Genomic DNA, 21,993 nt, shown 5'->3' on the forward strand with positions numbered 1-21,993 from the left:
CTAACTTTCAGGTCCTCTTGACTTAAAGGGTCAAAAAGCCAAGGGAGCCAGTCAGAGATCTACCTGGAGTTTGTAGGTGTTAAATCCCCTCTCCTTAGGAGCCTTTGCACTGAGAACAGCTGCCCTGGGGAGAGATGGGGTCATTCTATGGGAAAGACGAGACCTGTGAGCCCAGCCAGCAACCTCCCATTCACCCAACTCTGCCAGGCCCCAGGGTTGAGGAAGAGCAGAAACTTGTCTGGCCAAACAGGGCCCCTGATGCCCAGGAAGGCCCTGGATGAACAGGAGGGCACCCAAAGTTATTTCCTGCTGTGATGGAGGCTTAAATCCAGCCTGGGCCCCCATGTCCAATACTGCACATAAATTCTGAGGCTGGGAGGTTTCTACCGTGCACAGTGGTGCTAAGATGGAAAAAAAGCACAGCAGATGAAAGGGCTAGGGCCCCATGAATTCCCTAGATCCCCAACCCTATCCCAAACAGGAGCCCAACACACTAGGGGTTTGATATGATTTTTTTATTAACATATAATATATTTAATAAAAAATAATATCCACTCTGGCTCTCTCCTCCATTGTAGGGGGAAGAATGGTGAGGAGGGGCTGGCCCTGCCCACCTCCAGGCATCCGGACAAACTCTGCCTTGGGGGCTCCCCTCTACCCCCTGCTTTCCAACAGGCTCTGACCTCCAGACAGACGGTTCAAAGTTACAAGTGCTTTAGGCCCTCCCTTGAGATCCCCCGGCCTACCCCTAGTGCAGAATTCAGGGGCCACCTGGACAAACCCCTTGCTTTCTTTCATTCTTGGGATCCCTCATTCATGTTAGAAAGAGGATCTGGGGGCAGAGAGTGGAATCTCTACTGGCCAGGGGGAAGGGAGGAAAAGGACGGTGATGGGAGATGGGGGCAAGAAGAGGGTGCTGATGAGGTCCCCTCACTGTAGCCGGTCACTGCGAAATGAATCCTCCACAGCAGGATCGGGCAATAGGGCACAAGGGTCACTCAGCATGTTTAGCCCTTCCAGGCCCAGGGGCTCCATGCGCAGCTCATCCTCCAGCCCCAGCCCCAGCTCTAAGCCAGCTGTTGACACCTCAAAGCCAGGCACTCCGGCCAGGGCTGCTGCAATTTCCTTAGAGAAGCCTGGAGAGGAGTTTCCTGTGTAGACAGAGCAAATGGGTGAACTCTTCCAAGATCCGTCAACCTCCGGTGGTGGAGCTGCAGGTATCACTCCCTCCTTCCACTCCCATCACCATCCACAACCCCTCACCTGTGAGGATGATGTTAGGCCCTGAGCCATGGCGGGAACAGTGGGTCAAGTTCTGGTGGTTGAGGGCATGAGGGTCCTGGGGACCAGCTACTGGCCCCTCACCCCCTAAAAATCCAGGCCCTTCAGAAAAGCCAGGGGGATCCAGTGCCAGGCTGGTTGATGGGCTCTCCATGCTGAACTGCTCCAGCTATGGACACACAGACAGACCTTGAGGATGTGGGCTTCAGAACAGGGTGTTCCTGCCTGCCCCTGCCTCACCCTGCTAACACATCCCCTTGGTCAAGCTATCTCCATGCCCTCCAGCAACAGAGGCAGGCAAAGGGGGAAGGGGCAGCAAACAGAGCAACAGTGAAAGCACAGGGTCCCAAGATGCGCATGGGTGCTGTACCTGCTAGGACAGAGTATGTGCAGGCCAAGAGAATGGGTCAAAGCAGCAGTCATCAAAGAGCAAGCTGAACAGAGGTAACTATGTGGAGAGGAGCAGGTATATGATAGGTGGGGACAATGCAGGAAGAGAGGAGACCTAAGCTGGAGGTGCTGTGTTATCTGGGGGAATTTCCCTAGGCCTTGATCTCCCAATTCAGAGTATACCAGAGACATTGCTTAGCCCCCTTGACCAACCCCAGCTCTTTCCCTGCTTCTAAGCCAGGAGTTTGGGCACTCACGTTCCCCAGGCTGAAGTCACTCATTGGCCGGTGGTAGGACTGCTGCCCATGCCCAATGGAGGTGGGTGGGTACAGTGTCCCATAGTGTGGATCCCTGCCTGGAGGCTGCCCACCTGAAGGCTGCACTGAGCAGGCCTGAGAGGGCAGCCCTGGCTGCTGCAGAGGTTTTGGGGTGGGTGGCTGGGTGGGCAGAACCAGACTGGGGGGGTTATATGGGTATGGGGGCAGCCGATGGTCAGTAGGCAGCTTACTGGTGTCCAGGGGGACGCCCTGAAGAAAAGCAAGGAAAAAAGGGGAAGCTTACATCTCCGTGGCCCCCAAGAAAGAACTTAGTACCCCCCACCCTCCTAGGTTGCAACCATTCTCAATTCAAGCAAGACAACATTCCCATGGGTAGGTGAAGTTACTGAAAAAATGCTATCAGAATGAAAGTGACTGAGTGATATTAACACAAGGATCATTTAAAATCCATTTCAAAAGTAAACAATTTTTTAATTTTATCATTCTATTGTTAATAATCAACTACTTCTGACATACCTCACAAGTGATCAATAACACAATAGTGAAGTTGGGAACTGCTGTTCTAAAGCTTTGAAGAGGGCAGACAGAGGGAGGGAGGCAGGGAGAGAGGAAGGAGGAAAAAGAGGAAAGGAGGAGGGAAGTTAGGCTCACTCCAGGCTCCAAGAAAGAACAGAGAGCCCATGTTGGCCTGGCCTCAGTCTTTCCTACAGGAGAGGGTACCTGGGTAGAGATGAAACATAGAACACACATTCCAGGGAAGAGCAAGGGAAAAGGAAGAGAAAGTAGGGCAGAGGAAGGGAAAAGAACGGCGTTAGGGTCAAAGAAAAAGGGGAGCAGAGAAAACAAAAAAGAAGAGAAAGATGGAGAGGGACGGGAAGACCTAAGAATTTTAGCACTGGGAAAAACCTCTAAAGTTAAGAGTTTTGTATTCATGTCCCATTCCTCCTAAACTGCTGTGTAAACATGGGAAGGTAACGTCCCCTCTGGGCCCCAGTTTCTTCATCTGTAAAGTAAAAGGACTGGCCTTCCTGATCCAGAAGTCTCTGATTCTATCAATTCTATGAAAGAAGGCGGAGAAACGGGAAAGGAGATGGACAAGGATGCAGTATGAGAAAAAAGAAAGAAAAGAGCCATAGAAGGAAAAGAGAAGGAAGAAAATGGAGAGGATAAGTGATCATTTATTGACCATGTACCTGGCCTAGGCTAATTAAGGTACATTATCTCATTTGATCCTCACAATGCCAAGCTTGTTTTATAGGTGAGGATACTGCGGCTCACAGAAATTAAATATCTTGTCCAAAGAGACTGCTCATAAGAGGTGGAGCCAGGATTTGAAACCAAAAAGCTTAACCCTGGGGTTTGTACTCTTAAGCAAAGAAGAGATAACATGGATAAAAGATGGGGCAGGTAGAGGACAGAAGAACAGAAGGAGATGGATGAGATAAGGGAGTACTCGCAGTCGGAAGAAGAGGTATTTGAGGAAAGGAGGGTGGGAGAAAAGGAATTTGGCAGAAGTGAAAAAGGAAAGGAGACAGACATGTAGGGAAGGTAACCACGCATACCTGAGTGATGGAAGACAAGGTGGGTGACATTGTTGGCGAAAACTGTTTGGGCAGCTGCTGTTGGGACCTTCTGACGTCGGCTGGGCCCGCGGGCAAACTCAGGGGGCTGAGGGGTACACGGCGATGGCGCGGGGAGGCCCCAGGGGTAGAAGCTGGGTAAGGGGGGGCGCCCAGCACTGGGGATGAAGTGGAGGAGGAGGAAGAGGAGGAGAGGGCTGGGGCACTGAGTGAGGGGTGGCCCAGGGAGGTGGTGGGCAGTGCGTGGCGGGCCAAGGAGGAGGCGGGCAGCGAGGGGTGACTATGGGAGCCCTGGAGCTGGGGCTGAGGACTGCTCAGGGAAGCCTGGAGGTTGGGATTGCTTAGAGAGGACTGCAGGGATGGGTGGCTGAGAGGTGAATGAAGTCCTGCAGGCACAGACAAAAAACCAGAGATGCCAACATTACTGATGGGCACTGGGCCCCTTTCCGCATGGAATGGGTAGCAGTGACCAGACTATGGAAGTGGCAACACAAAGTCCTCCCTACTCTATCCCTGACAGTGAAGTTGACACTGTCCACCTGGGGCTGCTGCTCCCTATCTTCTTTCTAGGAAAAGTCACACCTACCAGTTCTCACTGGTTGAAAATTGTAGTGAGAGCCTCCTGGGATAGACGGGTGATAGCTGGTGTGGGCAGTCACAGTAGAATCCCAGGTGCTCGACTCTCCACTCCCCCATCCCTCCAGTCAGGCAACACCCCATGGGCACAGAGCCAGGACAGCCACTCACCTGGTGCATCGTAGCTGGGGCCCAGGCCCAGGCCCCCACTGATGCCCAGGTGGGTCATGGTATGGGTCAGATTGGAGGTACTGTTGCCCCCACTCAGGTTGGGGTAGGCTGTCTCCTCAGGGTCCAAAGGGGTGGGCAGCGGTGGGGGAAAGTGCAGGTTGGTGAGGTCAGGTAGGGAGCCCCCTGTGTTCATGGCAGGTGGGAGGACAGGTACATTGGCAGGCTGGTCAGGGGATGGAAAGATGCTGGGGGAAGAAGAGAAAATGAAAGGTGTTACTAGGGGGCAGTGGTCAGAGAAGAACAGAGAAAAGGCTCCTCTATTTACCTGTGGCTCCCTTCCCTCCCCCTCAGCCCACTGCACAGAGGTACTTACTTAATTCCAGGGACTTCACAGGACCGAGGTCGGGAGGAGGATGAGGACAGCTGAGGAGAGAAGGAAGAAGGTGAAGAACGAGGACTATGCAGGAGGAGACCCCGGGAGGCCCACCCCATGGGAAGGAGAAGGGTAGTGGGTGCCACCCAGTGGCCCATGCCTACCTTCTTAGCATCCCATGGCTTCAGCAAATGCTTGTCATCTACCAAGTTCTCCTCAATAGCAGGGACTTGAAAGAGAAAGACTGGTGATGGGAGGGTTGGAAGAGCCAGGAAGGGAAGACAGAAGGAAGAGGTAGGCAAGAGGGAGTCATGTCCCCTGGCCCTGCACAAAGCTCCTAACACTAGGCCCCAACTTTTTGGTATACAGTGCCCACAAGTGGTGAGAAACACATACCTTTGGAGTCCATTTCGCCATCCAGAAAACCTATAAGAGAAGCAGTGGAGTTGGCTGCAATGTCTACTTGCCTACTTGTTTCAAATAAAATCTCCAAGACTATTCCTTACCCTGGGACCCAGACACTTACCCCCACGGCGGCTGGGCAGGACACTGGGAGGTGTGGGGCAGGGATACGTGTCCTGGGGACTGGGGTTCATCACACTCGTGTGGAGGGCAGAGTCAGAGCTTGTCCTGCAGGGGGAGTGGAGAGGAGCAGAGAGGAGCTGGCACCAGTGACAGGTCTTCCTGGTCTCTAAGCCCTGCCCAGTAGGAAAAACACTAGCCCCAGGAACTAGAGACAAGAAGGGGATGTGGCCTAAAGAAGACAACGGCCATCACCTGTTAAGTGCAGATGGCAGTCGAAACAGCTGCCCCTTCTCTGCAGGGAAATTGCCCCAGGGCATCGTCCTGGGATGGAAAAACAAAGTCAAAAGACAAAAGGGCAGGCATGCAGGCTGGAAAATGTAGGGCAGCCTAGGTGGAGGTATAAAAAGGGCTTTGATTCATGAACCCCCTCCCCAATCAACTTCAGTGATCTGGAAACTTCTCAACTTCTCTCAGTCAGGACACACTAAATGGGAATCTTTGAGCCCAGCAATTTTCTGGGTATGGGTACTGGGGGTGAGGTGGACGAGGGGAAGGGTTCAGAAATCTAGGAGTGCCAGAGCCCTATATGTGGCATCCACTTTTGGCAGGAGATAACCATTTCATCTGCCTCTCGGTCACTGCTCCCTCCCTCTTCCACACTCCCCAGCCTGGCCACAGTTCCCATTGGTCTTGTCCTGGCTGAACTGGGAGGCTTGGCCACTCATGTCAACACAACTGAGACTGGACTCTGACCCACCTACTCCACCTGCCCCCACCCCTCCCAGCTCTGCCATTATGGGAGGAGGCAATGTTGAAACCTTAGTCCAGCAATCCCAGCCCCAACCCAAGCTCTTTCCACAAACATGTCAGAGAATGGGTAGGAAATCCTGGCTGCCCTAGGCACTTACCTTCGCCAGCTGGACTCCGGGGGAGGAGATAAGTAGGCAGGACTGTAGGGAGAGCTGTCAATGTGAATAGCACCAATTAAAGAAAAAAGTGGGAAAGGGATGAGAAGGGAGGGGATGTATGGGACAGACACCAGATGAGAGAAGAATAATGGAGGCAGCCGTTGAGTTGTTTCAAGAAATAGACACCTTTCACCTCCTCTACAAAGGGCAACAATAAAATTTTAAAAATGGAAGAGGAGAAGGGAATCAAGCCTAATGGGACTGGAAAAATATAGACTATATTGACAGGGCTTGGAGAAAACAATTCTGTGGAAATCTCTGAGTTTGAAAGTTGGGAACAGGAAAGCCAGGAGAAATGTGATGAGCGGGAACCACGCCCCTTATAGCAGGAGACATATCAAGAAGCTCTGCCTGTGGCAGCAGAAGGTGAGCTGAAGTGAGGGCAGTCAAAGGCAGCCAGAGCCGGAGTGCACAGCCTCGGCAGCCAGCACAGACACGCGGGCTGAATGGGCACTCTTCGGGAAGGCTGGGTGTAGGAGAGCTCCTACACAAGGATGGACTGTTCAGTGTTTAAAAACCCTTCCTACCCTGAGCTCCTGAGGCAACCTGTCCCGCCACCCTGCAGAACCCTCGGAGCCCACTGTGAAGGATATGTGGCGGGGGTAGCGACGGAGTGGGGACACCATTCTGCGGGGATCTCGCTGCACCCGTTCCACTAGCCCATGGTGCCGAGTGCTCCTGGATGAATCCAGAGGTGAGTGGAGAGGGCTCTGCCAAAAGGGACAGGTGAGTCAGTGAGGAAGCTGCCTAAGACCCTCCATGGCTCCCCGGCTGGTGTCTACTCACCTGGAACTCAGCCAGACCACAGCCAATCTGGTTAACGTTGGGCAGAGAACCACCATAATGGGAACTCCTTGTGTAGGCCAGTCGCAGTTTTTGGGCCTGTAACTGAGACATGGGGGGGGCAAATGGGAATGTCACGGAGGGTCCCGAACATTGTTCTCCCTGGCCACCCTTGCCATTCTTGTCACCAGGATATGCTGCCGCTGCTTTTTAAAAGATCTACCAGAAAAAAGCACACCAATGCTGGACCCCAGCCCTTCTGCAGGCCACCCTCATCAGTGATATCACTACTGCTTGGCATCACCTGCCAGACACGCCTGTCCCAGCTGGCATCAATCTAAGCAGAGTCCCCGAGGGGCTGCTAGGAGCCCCCAGGCTAGTCACATGGGCTAATTCATGGGGAGGGGTGCCTATTAAGCACTTCTGTTTTCCCTTCCAGATGTGTCCAAGACTAATTAGAAGGCAAGGGGAAAGCCACAGGTGGATGCCACAGAGCCATTTCTGCCTGCCTCTTTTCTTCTCACTGTAGATGAGCACCGGCTTCTAGATCCAGCCACGTGCCCAGTCTTAGGAAGACTGCACAGAGTTGCACCTCCACAGCTAGAATATCTAAGGAAAGATGCTCTCAAATCACGGAGTTTGTCACATGTATTCTTCTGCTGCATCCTAAATTGCCAGGGAAAGCGGGAGCACAGGGGTGGGGGAGGGAGAAGTAAACCACCAATGCCAACCTCAGCCAGAGCCATCTCCCTGGCCTTACCCCCACTTTGGAGAGATTTGCCTAGCACAGTGGTGAGACCCTTAATCAGCTGCTCAAGCACAGCTTTAATTCATCTGAACTTCTCATGTCCCTCTGTGAGAAGTGACCACCATTTCCGAGGCTCACCCAATGCTACCAACCAAATAGACTCAGAGTAAGGCTATGGGAAGAGGATGGCTGAGGAAAGGTAAGTTCCAAGTGCTTCCAGAGTCACAGTGTTGTACACAGGCCAACATCAAAACTGACTTTCTGCTCCAGGTGGTCAGCCCTATGAGTTCAGTAGGTACCATGCCAGCCACTTCAAGACTCCTATGAATATATGTGGCAACCCCAGCCTCTCGGCAGGATAGGCCCCAAGGACATATCTGTCTCAAATGAGCTCTCTCAGCTTGCAAGATAACAGACTAAGCCCCATGTCTCTTATCTTTAACCCTGGACTCTTGAGTTTTCAGATCCTGGCCATGTGTGCCCACTAGACTTTTCTGTGCAACAGAGAAGTTACCTAGTAGGGGCAAAGTAGATGTAAGGGGCCTTTTGACCCTTTGACCTAGGACCACAAAGATAGAAGCCCCAGCTTTGAGTTTCCCACACCCTTTCTCTGTTGGCGCATATGAGCCCTAAGACCCTACCAGGCCTCTGCTGGAGTCACAGTCCAGAGGGCATGGCCTCACGCTGTCAATGGGAGATCAGCCTCTCTCTCTCCCACCCTCTTGTTTCTGCGCCCATCCTGATCAAAAGCTCCTAAAGGGGAACAGTGAAAAGTTAGATCATGATCCTCAGGGTAGATAAAGTGGGTTATGCACACGTGCACATACACATACCCTAACACATACCAGATTTGCCTCCCCACCGCACCTCACTCTCTTTCTTCTACTCCCCACAAACTGGGGCACACAGTCCCCAGAGACTCAAAGGGGAAAAAAACACAAAAAAAGTACTAACAGAGTCAAGAAAGACATACACACAAATACAATCAGTCAGAGTCACGATCATTTGACAGCTGCAATTACAGACAGCCAGACTAGCAGAAAGATCCTGGAAATGTGGTATTTATGGTCTATTATTTTCCCTTAAATTCTCTCTAGCTTGCTGCCAGGAGAGATCACTACAATATCCTCACCTGCTAATGAATACAAAACTATGTGATGATATTGTGAGCCACTGATTGTACACCATGTACTGAATGTTTGGATGTCAAGAATGTTTATGTTAAGTTTTTACAGTAAATATTAAATATAAATATATATATATATATCCTCACGTGCTGTTTTGAGAACAATGTGTGCCTAAATTAGGACTGCGTGCCAACTGGGCAAACTCCCACCCCTTGCTCCCTCTAACATGGAGCCTTGGAAGCAAGAAACTAGGGCCAGAGGGGCTTCAACAAGAGCTCTGCCAGGATGCCTTCTTTCTGGAACTTCCTAAGAATGAATATTCCCTATAGACAGAGCACTCTCCATGGCGCACCCCACATACTGACTCACAAAGCAGCCATCTCTCTAGGAAGCTCTGCAAATCAGAGGGTTCCTCAAAACCCAAAGATAACTGGCTAACAGATTTCAGGATTCAAAGCTCTACCTCTCCAAGGCAGCCAGGGCAAAACATCAAGCACCAGTCTGTGAGCAATGGACCTCATCTTCATTCACGTCAGGAAACCACAAGAAGTATTTGAAAAAGGAAGCAAAGGGACGGGACGCAGGAGGGGACTTCCTGCCGCACTATACCCAGCGCTACTTGTTCAAACCACTCAAGGGGCCCTTTCCCGGAGGTACCAAAGTGCCAAGAGCGGCATAAGAGGGCGGACGGACAAGTATGGAGAGCACTAATTCAGAGAAGACAGGCTAGGGGCATGCACCCCCACCCATGCCCAACTTCGGGGATGCTTCAGTAGAGTCCTTGAACAGACTCAGTCAAGGATGCACAAGGGCCACCCACCTCCTACCTCCGCGCGGCCTCAGGGGACCATCGCCCCCCTCCGTCTTCTCCCGCCCCAAGCCCTCCGCCCCCGGTCACCCCGACACTGCCAACCTCTCCGGTGTTTCGAACTCCCCCAGCAAAATCTGTCTTCCTGTCCCCCCGCCCTCGACCCGCGCCTCCCGGATCGCGGCTCCCGCGGCCCCGACCGCGTTCCGCCTCCTCAGCGAGGGCTCCCGCCCCCGCCCCGCCTCTCCGCTCCCTGCTCCGTAACTGCTCCGCTTCGCTCCCGCTCCCCGGCGCGGCCCCTCACCCGGGTGGAGCCGATGTCCATCATCACCTCCTCGAAGGCCGCCGTCTCCTCGGCCTGACGCTGCTTCTGCAGCGCAATCTTCTCGCTAAACTTGCGCGGATTGGAAGCCGTGGCCGAGCCGGGCCCGTTCGCCCCCGACGTCGCCATCTTCCTCTCCCGCCCCTCCCCGCCACCCTCCTAGTACACGCCACGGCCTCCGCCGCCGGCTCCGGCCCGGCTCTTCCAGCCGTAGCCGCCGCCGCCGCCGCCGCCTCAGCTTGCACCGCGAGCCCAGCCCCAGCATAGGCCCTGCCTATCGCGCGCAGGCGCCGCCGGGAACTGTAGTTTGTTTACGTGGCGCCTCCACGCCCTGCACCACGCAGCGCGGGCGGGAAACGGACACCATTTCCCAGAAGCCACTTTAACTCCAGGAACTGGGGGCCTTGCCCCTCCCCCTCGGCGACTCCCTGCGCGGGGAAAGCTGGGAAAAGTAGTTCTCAATTCGTCCCACGCCTACGAGCTGGAAGGGGAGAGGGATTCTGGAGAGAGGAAAGGAAAGGGGTGGAGACAGGGAGGGAAGGAGGGAAAAATTTGGTCATCTTCAGGGAAGGGGACAAGAGAAGCCTGAATGAAAACAGAACAGGGATCTTAAAACAGCAGTAAACATCTGGGACTCGGGCCCTCCCAGGCTGGACACCTGCCCAACCCCTTGCCAAGTCAAATGAATCAGATACGGTACAGATTTATAGAAACATCCTTTATTTAGGCAATATATCCCAAAACAAGTCAGTTAGTAAAATAGATTCTAGAGAATATGACCCTTATCCACAGCCCTCCCTTCCCAAAAATAACCCTGGGTGAGCCTCTCCTCCCGGCCTGGGGTCCTCTAGTATTAAAAAAAAAAAAAAAAAAGTTTTGGCAGCTCAGTGTTTATCATCTGGGCATGGACATCATGTCCATGTCCTATATCCCTAAGGTACTGGAACAGTGGGAGGCTGCAATCCTGCTAACCCTCCCTTCACCCCAGCCCAGCAAACATTCTGCCCTACCCCAGGATCTGTGACCAAAATCAAAAGCAAGCAAACCCCTGAGGTGCTGGGCAGGGTTCAGTGCCGTCACTGTGCTTTGAGTAAAAGAGAGGGGATTTATTTGGCACTTTAAAAACAGAGGAGTGAGCAGGGCTGGAGAGGCCAGGGAAGGTACCAAACTGGCAGGAAGAAACTCTTTGGCACCAGCCCCTAGGATAAGGAAAATGGAAGATATGAGAGTAGGAGCTAAGAAAAGTAGGAGGGGTCACTCCAAGTGGCAGACACGGGCTAGAACCAACAGGACTGCTGACTCCTGGCCTATCCCCTCTTCCTATCTCTACACAGCAGCAGCCGGGTGCCCAACCTCAGCATCCCCAGTATCAGCTTGCCCCTATGTGTAGTGTACAACCCCTGATTGTAGCAGTCAGTGTCATCCCTAATCTTAATATCCCTCGATCATGCCTCTAGTGTCGTGATCATCTCGTCTCTTAGGCCTGCGACAAGGCTCTCATCTGCCCACTTTCCTCTCACTGGTCAGTCAATCCGAAACGCTCCATCTGTAGCTCCAGGAGAACTCCTCATTGCCTGTTTCCCATTCCTACCTATTCCCCCACACACTTGAGGAAGGAGGGAGGGCAGGGGCACCTGGTACCCAATTTCCCCTGCCCCTGTCTGGGGCCCTCTAGACTTGGATGAAGAGCAGGCCAGTGAGCAGGGCAAAGCCTGCTAGGAGCAGAATGACCTTGAGAATCCTCTGCTCTGAAGTGGCCAGCTCCTGGGGTAGGATCTCCAGGAAGGTGATATAGAGGAAGGTGCCAGCCGCCATGCCCTCGAGCACAGACTGGGCCAGCTGGTGCAGTGGCCCAGCCGACTCCGCAAGAGCTGCACCCAGCCCAATGCCCAGGGGTGTCATGCATGAGAAGAGGATCCCACAGCCAGCTACCACCTGTGCTCTCAGGTGGCTCTGCAGCAAGCGCAGGGACAGGCTGACAGCCAGGATACCCTTGTGGAGCAGCAGGGCCAGGCATAACTCCATGGCCCGAGCCCGGTCTCGTTGCAGCCCCACCGCCAGCCCTTCAAACACAGAGTGCAGGGCCAGAGAAAACACTAGGACACAGGCACGCAGGGCAGAAGGTGCTGTTGGGGCTCCGCTTGCCTGTGGGACTCCTGGCCCATCATGCCAGTGCTGCAGTCCACCATTTGCTGTTCCCAGCAAAGCCCTTGTCTCCTCTCGGGGTGGTGGCCCCAACTGCTCCTTGTAAGCCAGCGTGATCTGCTCCATCACCAGGACCAAGAAGAAGCCCATGGCCAGGATAAATTCCTGCAGGGGGAACTGGAGCTGTGAGCAGAGGGGACAACAAAGAGGTCAGGAGACAGGCCAAGAATGGAAAGGAGGAGTAGGATGCGGTTTCTGCAGGAAGCCCAGCTATATGAACTGGAGGTCCTACACAGAAACAGGCCTCTCAGTCACACAAAGATAGTAACTTGATGACAGACACAAAGTGATACATAGCCACACAGATTATGATGTCACTGGGTTATATGTAAACCAGGGTTTCTGAATTTAAGTACTATTGACATTTTGGGCTGGATAAGTTTTGTCGTGGAGGGGCTGACCTGTGCATTCTAGAATATCGAGCAGCATCTCTGACCTCTACCCACCAGATGCCGGCAGCACAGCCTCCTCCCCTACCCCAGATTTTGACAACCAAAAAAGCCTCCAGACCTTGCCAAATGTCGTCTAGAGGACAAAACTGCTCCTAATTGAGAGCCATGGATATGGACATACACAAAAAGTGTCACATACAGGCACACAAACACAGAGTCACACACTTGTTCTCCCTCCACAAACACAGAGCCACATGCTGTTACAGAGATACCCAGGCTTACACACGGGGTCACTCAATGGCAGACACACTGAGAGTTACATCCAGGGTTACTTCCTCAGTCTTAGGGGAAGAGAGCTACAAGTGCAGAATGATTTCACATACCACCACCCAGCTATCTCAGTTTTTCCCATAATGAGCCTCTCCTGTGCCTTGAAGTTAGTCCTTCCCCACATCCCACCTCCTTGGGCCTTTTTGTCAGTGATACCAGATCCCGGAGATTGCTTCCCACCTTTCCCAGGCCCACAGGGTCCCCACCCCCAGCCCTTCAGGAGAGTGGTGGGAGGGTGACAATAATTCTTGGAGTACTGTTAATTTCCTGGAGGCTGGAACAGAGAAACCCAACCTTATGCACGTGGTTATGAGGTTCTTCACACTGTCTTAAAGGGTGTACAGGGGTCATGCTGGAAGTGGGTAGGGGGGTGGAAGCCCATAGAAAGTCTTATACACTATAATCAAAAATCATAATTCATAGGGTCACACACCAGGAGCTTTCTACCTTGTCACGGAGGGACCCGTAAATGGATACACACAGACCACCTCTCCCAGAATTGTGGCGTTGGACAGTGCCACACACATCAGGGTCACACGCTGCCCAGCCAGTGCTCACCGTCACATGCAGGGCTGCTAGGGCCTCATCTATGGCAGTCAGGTAGTCAGGCAACAGGTCCAGGAGACAGGTGGCCAGGAAGACCCCCCCTGCGAAGCAGCTTATGAGGCTCAGGGCTTTCTGGCGGGAGGCTGGACAGGAGTGGAATACCAGGAAGTAAGCAGGTGAACTTCCAGCCCCCAACGACCCCAATGCAAGCAACAGCTACTCTTGCCTTTCTCTCCTTAAGCCACTTCCCCAAACCCCAGAAAGCCCTCCCTATACCCTAAGATTCCCAGTTTCCAGGGCAGTGAGGGAGATGCTTACTCGAGCCTTCCTGATTAGCCCCAGGACGGCCCAGCACACAGATGGGCACCAGACTGCAGACAAGGGTGAGCACCAGCAGCAGCACCAGGGCCCCCAACTTCACCTCCAGTCCCACGGGCACTGGAGGCTCCGAGGCCACCGCCTCAGGGCGCCATACCAAGAGCTCTGGCTCTCCCCAGGGCCCCATGGCAGCTGTGGTAGCTCCAATGACTTTCAGACCTAGGAAGATAGACTAAAGTGGGTGGGGAATGGTCACGCGAGGAAACATGGGGCAAGAAAAGGGGAAGGCTAATGGGCAGAGTACAGCTTCCTCCTCACCCCAGCCCCTCTCTGACCTTTCCCAACCCGGGGTGACTCATCCACACCAATGCCCAGTACATTCCTCTTTCCCCTTCAGGCTTATCCACCCCGAGTAACTTACTCGGGGACCAGGCAAGGGGTAAACTGAGGCACAAAAAGGCTCGTGTGGGCATCTTATCACCCTTTCACCTCAAGCTCCCAGAAAACCAGAGACCGCCTCCAAACAGCACTCAGAACTGGGGCTCTGCAGGTGTAGCAGAGGCCAGGCCCCGACCCCAGGAAAGGGTGGGTGAGGGGAAGAGGACGGATATAGCAAGCGGGCAGGGCGAGTCTGGAAGCTGGCCGCCCTCCCGCTCCCCTTTCCGCCGAAAGCAGACAGCGGCCGCTTCATGCCACAGGAGGGCGCGGGGGCAGACGGCCGAAGAAGAGGGCCACTGGGCGGCTGGGGTCTGAAGTCCGCGCTCCGGGCGGCGGGGTCCGAGGCCGCCAGGGTCCCGCGAGGCAGACCGACAATGTGCCAGGCGGGACTCCGGCTCCGAGGCCCGCGCCGGCCTGGGCGGCAAACCCCGCGCCAGCTCCTCGGAGCCCAGACTCACCTCGCTCGGGTCTCGCTACATGATACCCACACTGGGTTCCGGCCTGAAGTCGGGAATTCCCGCCCCCTCCCCACGCTCTGCCCCCGCCCCCAGCCGCTGCGTACCCGCGCTCGGCTGCCAATGACGGCGCCGGGAGGGCGGGGCTCGACTGCGAGTGACGTGAGTTCGAACCAATCAGAACCCGCAGCAGGAGACGTGCGGAGGCGGGTGCGAGCGGGAAGTGAAGGAGAACGAGGGAGGGGTGAGGGAGAAGGCTTAGGGGCTGCGCGCCTGGGGCTCAGGGGTGCGGGCCAGCTGGTCCCGAGCTGACCGGTCAACAAAGGAGTTGGGCATTCGGGAAATTTTTGGAAGTCGGAGGTGGAGACCTAGAGGGCAAGGTTGGTGCTTCTTCGTTTGCCCTAACACCTCCACCACATTTCCAGGTCTTCTGCCTCTCACCTACTCAGGATATCTGCCTCGCCTTTGACCACTCTCATTATCATCTCTTACAAGACCGAGGTCCCTTGAGGCACAAAGGGAAAGCATTCCCTTCCTAGGACTTGCTTTTATTTTTTTGTTTAAACATTTTTTATTGTAAAATGTAATATATGTGTGTGTGTATACACATATATACACAAAGCAAAGAAAGAAAAACGGTAATTTTCAAAGTACACGTCAACAAGTAGTTACAGAACCGATCCCAGAGTTTGTCCTGGGCTACCATTCCATCATCTCAGATTTTTCCTCATAGCTGCTCCAAAATACTGGAGGCTAGAGGAATAATAATATAGTGATTCAGCAGTCAGAGTTGTTTGTTAAATCCCATTTTCTGTTATACCTCCTCCTTCTTCTTTAATCCTTATTCTAATCTGTCGGGATCTTTGGGCAATGCCCGTTCTGACTTTCTCATATTGAGAAGCGGTGTCCACGCTAAAGGAGGAGAGGTGCAATTGATTATCTTGGAAAGGCTGGTCCCTCTGGGTTTCAGGATTTACCTGGCCTAGGCACCTGGGAATTATAGGTTACAGGAAGCAAACCTAGTGCATAAAACCTTTCTAGAGTCTCAGTTTAAGCTCTGGGTGTTGTTTTTTTTTTTTTCTAACTTTTTATTGTCTAATATAACATATATACAAAGTAAAGAAAGAAAAAAGCAATAGTTTTCAAAGCGTTCTTCAACAAGTAGTTACAGGACAGATTCCAGAGTTTATCATGGGCTACCATACCATCCTCTCAGATTTTTCCTTCTACTACTCCAGAATATAGGAGGCTAGAAGACATAAATATTTTTTTATCATCACAATTGACTTTTTGTGAAAAATAATATATATACAAAAAAGCAATAAACTTCAAAGCACAGCCTCACAATTAGTTGTAGAACAGATTTCAGAGTTTGGCATGGGTTACAATTCCACAATTTTAGGTTTTACCTCTAGCTGCTCTAAGATAAGAGGGAATAAAAGAGATATCAATTTAATGATTCAGCAATCATATTCATTTGTTGAATCCTGTCTTATCTGTATAACTCCACCATCACCTTTGATCTTTCTATCCCTCTCTTTAGGGGTGTTTGGGTTTAAAAATTGGCCTAGGTGTTCTTAGAGTCAACAGGGGCAATGTTGATTGGGGTTTACCAAACATGGCAATTAGCACTATCTAACTAAAGCTTGCATAAGAAATGCCTCCAGAATACCCTCTTGACTCCATTTGCTCTCTCTTGGCCACTGATGCCTTATTTTATTACAGTTTTCCCCCTTTCGGTTCAAAAAGTATTGTGGTTTCTACCCCTCTACCACAATTTGTACCCCTGAATCAGACCAACTCTCTTTGCCCGACTTCCCTCGCCAGCACTGGAAAGAGTCAAAAGCAAGGAGAGCATTTCTTTTTTTTTTTTTTTTTAATTTATTAATTAAAAAAAATTAACAACAAATGAAACATTAAGATATTCCATTCTACATATATAATCAGTAATTCTTAATATCATCACATAGATGCATATTCATCATTTCTTAGAACATTTGCATCGATTTAGAAAAAGAAATAAAAAGACAACAGAAAAAGAAATACAACAATAACAGAGAAAAAAAAGATTATACATACCATACCCCTTACCTCTCGCTTTCATTTATCACTAGCATTTCAAACTAAATTTATTTTAACATTTGTCCCCCTATTACTTATTTTTATTCCATATGTTCTACTCTTCTCTTGATATGGTAGATAAAAGGAGCATCAGACACAAGATTTTCACAATCACGGAGTCACATTGTGAAAGCTGTATCATTGTTCAATCATCATCAAGAAACATGGCTACTGGAACACAGCTCTACATTTTCAGGCAGTTCCCTCCAGCCTCTCCACTACATCTTGAACAACAAGGTGATATCCACTTAATAAGTAAGAATAACCTCCAGGATAACCTCTCAACTCTGGTTGGCATCTCTCAGCCATTGACACTTAGTCTCATTTCACTCTTCCCCCTTTTGGTCAAGAAGGTTCTCTCAATCCTTTGATGTTAATTCTCAGCTCATTCTAGGGTTTTTCTCAATCCCTTGATGCTGAGTCTCAGCTCATTCCAGGATCTCTGTCCGAGGTTGCCAGGAAGGTCCACACCCCTGGGAGTCATGTCCCATGCAGAGAGGGGGAGGATGGTGAGACTGCTCGTCTTGTTGGCTGGAGAGAGAGGCCACATCTGAGCAACAAAAGAGGCTCTCTTGGGGGTGACTCTTAGGCCTGATTTTTTATTCTTTTTTTTATTAATAAAAAAATTAACAAACAAAACATTTAGAAATCATTCCATTATACATATACAATCAGTAATTCTTAATATCATCACATAGTTGCATATTCATCATTTTTTAGTACATTTGCATTGATTTAGAAAAAGAAATAAAAAGACAACAGAAAAAGAAATAAAATGATAATAGAGGAAAAAAAAACTATACATACCATACCCCTTACCCCTCGCTTTCATTTGCCACTATTTCAAACTGAATTTATTTTAACATTTGCTCCCCCTATTATCTATTTTTATTCCATATGTTCTACTCTTCTGTTGATATAGTAGCTAAAAGGAGCATCAGACATAAGGTTTACACATTCACAGAGTCTCATTGTGAAAGCTATATCATTGTTCAATCTTCATCAAGAAACATGGCTACTGGAACACAGCACTACATTTTCAGGCAATTCCCTCCAGCCTCTCCACTACATCTTGAACAACAAGGTGATATCTACTTAATGAGTAAGAATAACCTCCAGGATAATCTCTCCACTCTGTTTGGAATCTCTCAGCCATTGACACTTTGTCTCATTTTACTCTTCCCCCTTTTGGTCTAGAAGGTTCTCTCAGACTCTTGATGTTAATTCTCAGCTCATTCTAGGGTTTTTCTCAGACCTTTGTTGCTGAGTCAGCTCATTCCAGGATCTTTGTTCCACGTTGCCAGGAAGGTCCGCACCCCTGGGAGTCATGTCCCACGCAGAGAGGGGGAGGGTGGTGAGACTGCTCATCATATTGGCTGGAGAGAGAGGCCACATCTGAGCAACAAAAGAGGCTCTCTTGGGGGTGACTCTTAGGCCTAAATTTTAAGTAGATTTGACCTATCTTTTGTGGGGTTAAGTTTCATGTGAACAAACCCCAAGACTGGGGGCTCAGCCTATAGCTTTGGTTGTCCACACTTGTGAGAATATCAAGAATTCAACTTGGGGAAGTTGAATTTCTCCCCACTCTCACCATTCCCCAAAGGGGGCTTGCAAATACTTTTCCAGTCACTGATCAAATCATTCTGGGATTCATCGGGGGATCACTCTGGACAAACCAACAAAATCTCCTGTGTTACCTGAGATTTCAAGTACTTATGACATTCAATCAAACTATCTACATGAGTTATATTAGGAAATGCTCTAGTCAAAATCTAAATTTTGTAACAAACATTTTTTGCTTTAGTCTTACACATAATGTGACATTTTGAAGTATTAGTTACCATCTATTTTCAGCACCCTGCAATAATGACAATCCTTTGTTCTTCCTCATGCAAAAACATTTTTAAAATTTGTACATTGTACATTTCACTATTATTATACACTCTAGGCATTTCTTGATTATACCATCTCAATCTTTAACATCTATCTTTCTTTCTGATTTCATTTATGTCCCCAGCCCTCCTCCCTCTATCATTCTCTCATGCAGCTTCATTCAGTGTTTTAACATAATTATATTACAGTTAGGTGGTATTGTGCTGTCCATTTCTGAGTTTTTGTATCCAGTCCTGTTGCACAGTCTGTATCCCTTCAGCTCCAGTTACCCAATATCTTACCCTATTTCTATCTCCTGATGGTCTCTGTTACCAATGGCATATTCCAAGTTTATTCACTAATGTCAGTTCATATCAGTGAGACCATACAGTATTTGTCCTTTAGTTTTTGGCTAGTCTCACTCAGCATAATGTTCTCAAGGTCCATCCATGTTGTTACATCTTCATAAGTTTATTCTGTCTTAAAGCTGCATAATATTCCATCGTATGTATATACCACAGTTTGTTTAGCCACTCATCTGTTGATGGACATTTTGGCTGTTTCCATGAGAGCATTTCTTGAAAGGCATCCCTTCCTGACTGTCAAGCTGACTCCTATGCAGCCTTCTGCCTTCTCTACATGGGCAGAGAAGTGGCCCAGGAGTTGCTGAAACCGCACTAAGTGAAAAGCATCTCTCAGCACATGGCCACCCACTTAACAATCCTTACCATGCCCTAGAGCGTCTGGCCAGGTTCTCTCTGGCCTCATCCTGCACTCTCCCACTTCCTTCCCTCCAGCAGTGCTGGCTGCCTTTCTGTTTTCTTGAATGCACCAAGGTATTTTCTTGGCCCTTGAATGCACCAAGGTATTTTCCCTCTAGAACCTTTAGCCTCAGAGGAGGGAGGGTACAAAAAAGGAAAAGAAATAAGGGGATTCAGAGTATTCTTTTTTGCAAAGGCAGAGAATGTGTTCTTACCAAAAAGATAGAGTGATGCCTCTAATACAACCCTGGAAATGGAGTCCAGTAACATCCTTAAGTAAGGGGGAAAGTAAGGATTTCTTGAGGGAGGGGTATCCAGGAGAAATAAATCATAGGATTCTAAGATCAGAAGGTAAGTGAAATGAGATATTGATGCCCCATCATTTGAAAATAATCATGGCTGTTCCAAGGTTTTAATTAAAAAATAATAATAAACAAAAAACCTATTAGAGGCAACTCCAGATTATTCAAGGAAATATTGTATGTACTATAGTTTATCTGCAGTAAATTATGTTTCCAAGATGATTTGTAATTAGTACAATAATCATGGCCTGGGAGTACCTAGCTTCTAGTCCCAGCTATAGCTCAATTTGGTGTATGATCTTAAGCAAGTAATTTTCCCTCTGTGAAGCTTGTCAAATCAGGGGAAAAGGGAAAGTCAGACTAGCAGCTGATAGCAGAGGTTCTTTCCAGTTCTAACATTAATGGAAGTTGACTGTGTTTTCTATTTAATCATCTCTACACATGCAGCCTGCAAGGATGTTCTCTGAAACCCAAACATTCAATGGGCTTTCTTGCTCTAAGAAAGACCTAAGCAAGAACTCTGCTTTCCTTATAGCTTTGCATCAATCTAGGCAACCCTCATTGTCTTTTTACTACTTGAGCAGGGTGCAAGAAGATGTGCAGGAAAGACACATTTGGGAAATTTAAGGAAGCCCCAGCAAGGCGCTTGTACTACAAAGAACATGGGCTCAGGTATCCAAATTATGGTTCACCTACATACAGAGTTAATCTTGAGAAAGGTACTTCTCTCTGCCAGCTTTGAGTTGCTGTAAGGATTATACAAGTAACTATAACATGAAATTGCCTGACCTACAAAAGTTAATAAATCTTAGACCCTGTTCCCATCTTTACACTCATTTCACTCAAATCTTCACAAGGCAAATTAATACCAGTTTAAATTCTGAATCCACAGAATTTTTTTTATCACTACCCAGCTACCCTTTATCTGGGATCCTACTGGGAGGCAGGTGGATGAAAATCACACCCATAGCAGAATAGTTCCATTATTTTATTTAAGAAAATTCCTGAACATCAGCTGCTAAACAGGAAACAAACAAACAAACAAACAAAACAATACTTGAGTTTTACATTCCAGAAAGAATTAGTACCAATCCTGCTCAAACTCTTAAAAAAAATTGAAGAGGGAAAGCTACCTAACTCATTCTACGAAGCCAACATCACCCTCATACCAAAGCCAGACAAAGACATTACAAAAAAAGAAAACTACAGACCAATCTCTCTAATGAACATAGGTGCAAAAATCCTCAACAAAATTCTAGCAAATCAAATCCAGCAACATATTAAAAGAATTATACATCATGACCAGGTAGGATTTATCCCAGGTATGCAAGGATGGTTCAACATAAGAAAATCAATTAATGTAATACACCATATCAACAAATCAAAGCAGAAAAACCACATGATGATCTCGATTAATGCAGAAAAGGCATTTGACAAAATTCAACATCTTTTCCTGTTGAAAAGATTTCAAAGGATAGGACTAGAAGGGAACTTCCTCAAAATGATAAAGGAATATATGAAAAACCCACAGCTAATATCATCCTCAATGGGGAAAAACTGAAAACTTTCCCCCTAAGACCAGGAACAAGACAAGGATGTCCACTATCACCACTTTTATTCAACATTGTATTGGAAGTTCTAGCCAGAGCAATTAGACAAGAAAAAGAAATACAAGGAATCAAAATTGGAAAGGAGGAAGTAAAACTCTCACTATTTGCAGATGATATGATATTATATGTCAAAAACCCTGAAAAATCCACAGCAAAACTACTAGAGCTAATAAATGATGTTCTAGTTTGCTAGCTGCTGGAATGCAATATACCAGAAACGGAATGGCTTTTAACAAGGGGAATTTAATGAGTTGCTAGTTTACAGTTCTAAGGCTGAGAAAATGTCCAATTAAAACAAGTCTATAGGAATGTCCAATCAAAGGCATCCAGGGAAAGATACCTTGGGTTCAAGAAAGCCGATGATGTTCAGGGTTTCTCTCTCAAGTGAGACGGCACATGGCGAACACAGTCAGGGCTTCTCTCTTGGCTGGAAGGGCACATGGCGAATACGGCATCATCTGCTAGCTTCCTCTCCTGGCTTCTGGTTTCATGAAGCTCCCCCAGAGGCGTTTTCCTTCTTCATCTCCAAAGGTCGCTGGCTTGTGGATTCTCTGCTTTGTAGTGTTGCTCTCTCTGAATCTCTCATTCTCCAAAATATTTCCTCTTTTGTAGGACTCCAATAAAACAATCAAGACCCACCCAAATGGGTGGAGACATGTCGTCCTTTAATACAGTTTAACAACCACTCTTGACTAAAGCACATCATCCAGGGA

General features: G+C 49.1%; 2 protein-coding genes across 4 annotated transcripts; both read right to left on the reverse strand.

The window, feature by feature from the left end:
- Positions 1-502: 502 nt before the first annotated feature.
- On the reverse strand, positions 503-10,161 carry CRTC2 (CREB regulated transcription coactivator 2). 2 transcript variants are annotated; one of them, XM_077156230.1, is made up of 14 exons: positions 9,913-10,161; positions 6,929-7,030; positions 6,734-6,852; positions 6,083-6,142; positions 5,427-5,495; positions 5,176-5,279; positions 5,046-5,075; positions 4,814-4,878; positions 4,650-4,699; positions 4,277-4,521; positions 3,512-3,915; positions 1,929-2,198; positions 1,264-1,450; positions 503-1,151 (listed from the first exon to the last, which is right to left on the reverse strand). In XM_077156230.1, exons 1-14 carry the CDS (start codon positions 10,057-10,059, stop codon positions 931-933), a joined length of 2,073 nt encoding a protein of 690 aa, XP_077012345.1. In that variant the 5' UTR covers positions 10,060-10,161; the 3' UTR covers positions 503-930. The 2 variants fall into 2 exon arrangements, with proteins under 2 accessions (XP_077012345.1, XP_077012344.1); XM_077156229.1 differs by having other exon boundaries at positions 4,814-4,893.
- A 466-nt stretch (positions 10,162-10,627) lies between these two features.
- SLC39A1 (solute carrier family 39 member 1) lies at positions 10,628-14,691 on the reverse strand. Of its 2 annotated transcripts, none has more exons than XM_077156231.1 (4): positions 14,618-14,691; positions 13,722-13,940; positions 13,416-13,546; positions 10,628-12,258 (listed from the first exon to the last, which is right to left on the reverse strand). In XM_077156231.1, the coding sequence occupies exons 2-4, from the start codon at positions 13,906-13,908 to the stop codon at positions 11,602-11,604; spliced, it is 975 nt and encodes a 324-aa protein (XP_077012346.1). In that variant the 5' UTR covers positions 13,909-13,940; positions 14,618-14,691; the 3' UTR covers positions 10,628-11,601. The 2 variants fall into 2 exon arrangements, with proteins under 2 accessions (XP_077012346.1, XP_077012347.1); XM_077156232.1 differs by having other exon boundaries at positions 13,722-13,953; positions 14,618-14,688.
- Positions 14,692-21,993: the final 7,302 nt, after the last annotated feature.

This window comes from Tamandua tetradactyla, chromosome 4 (genome assembly GCF_023851605.1).
Source record: "Tamandua tetradactyla isolate mTamTet1 chromosome 4, mTamTet1.pri, whole genome shotgun sequence".
In the NCBI taxonomy this organism is placed as follows: Eukaryota; Metazoa; Chordata; class Mammalia; order Pilosa; family Myrmecophagidae; genus Tamandua; species Tamandua tetradactyla.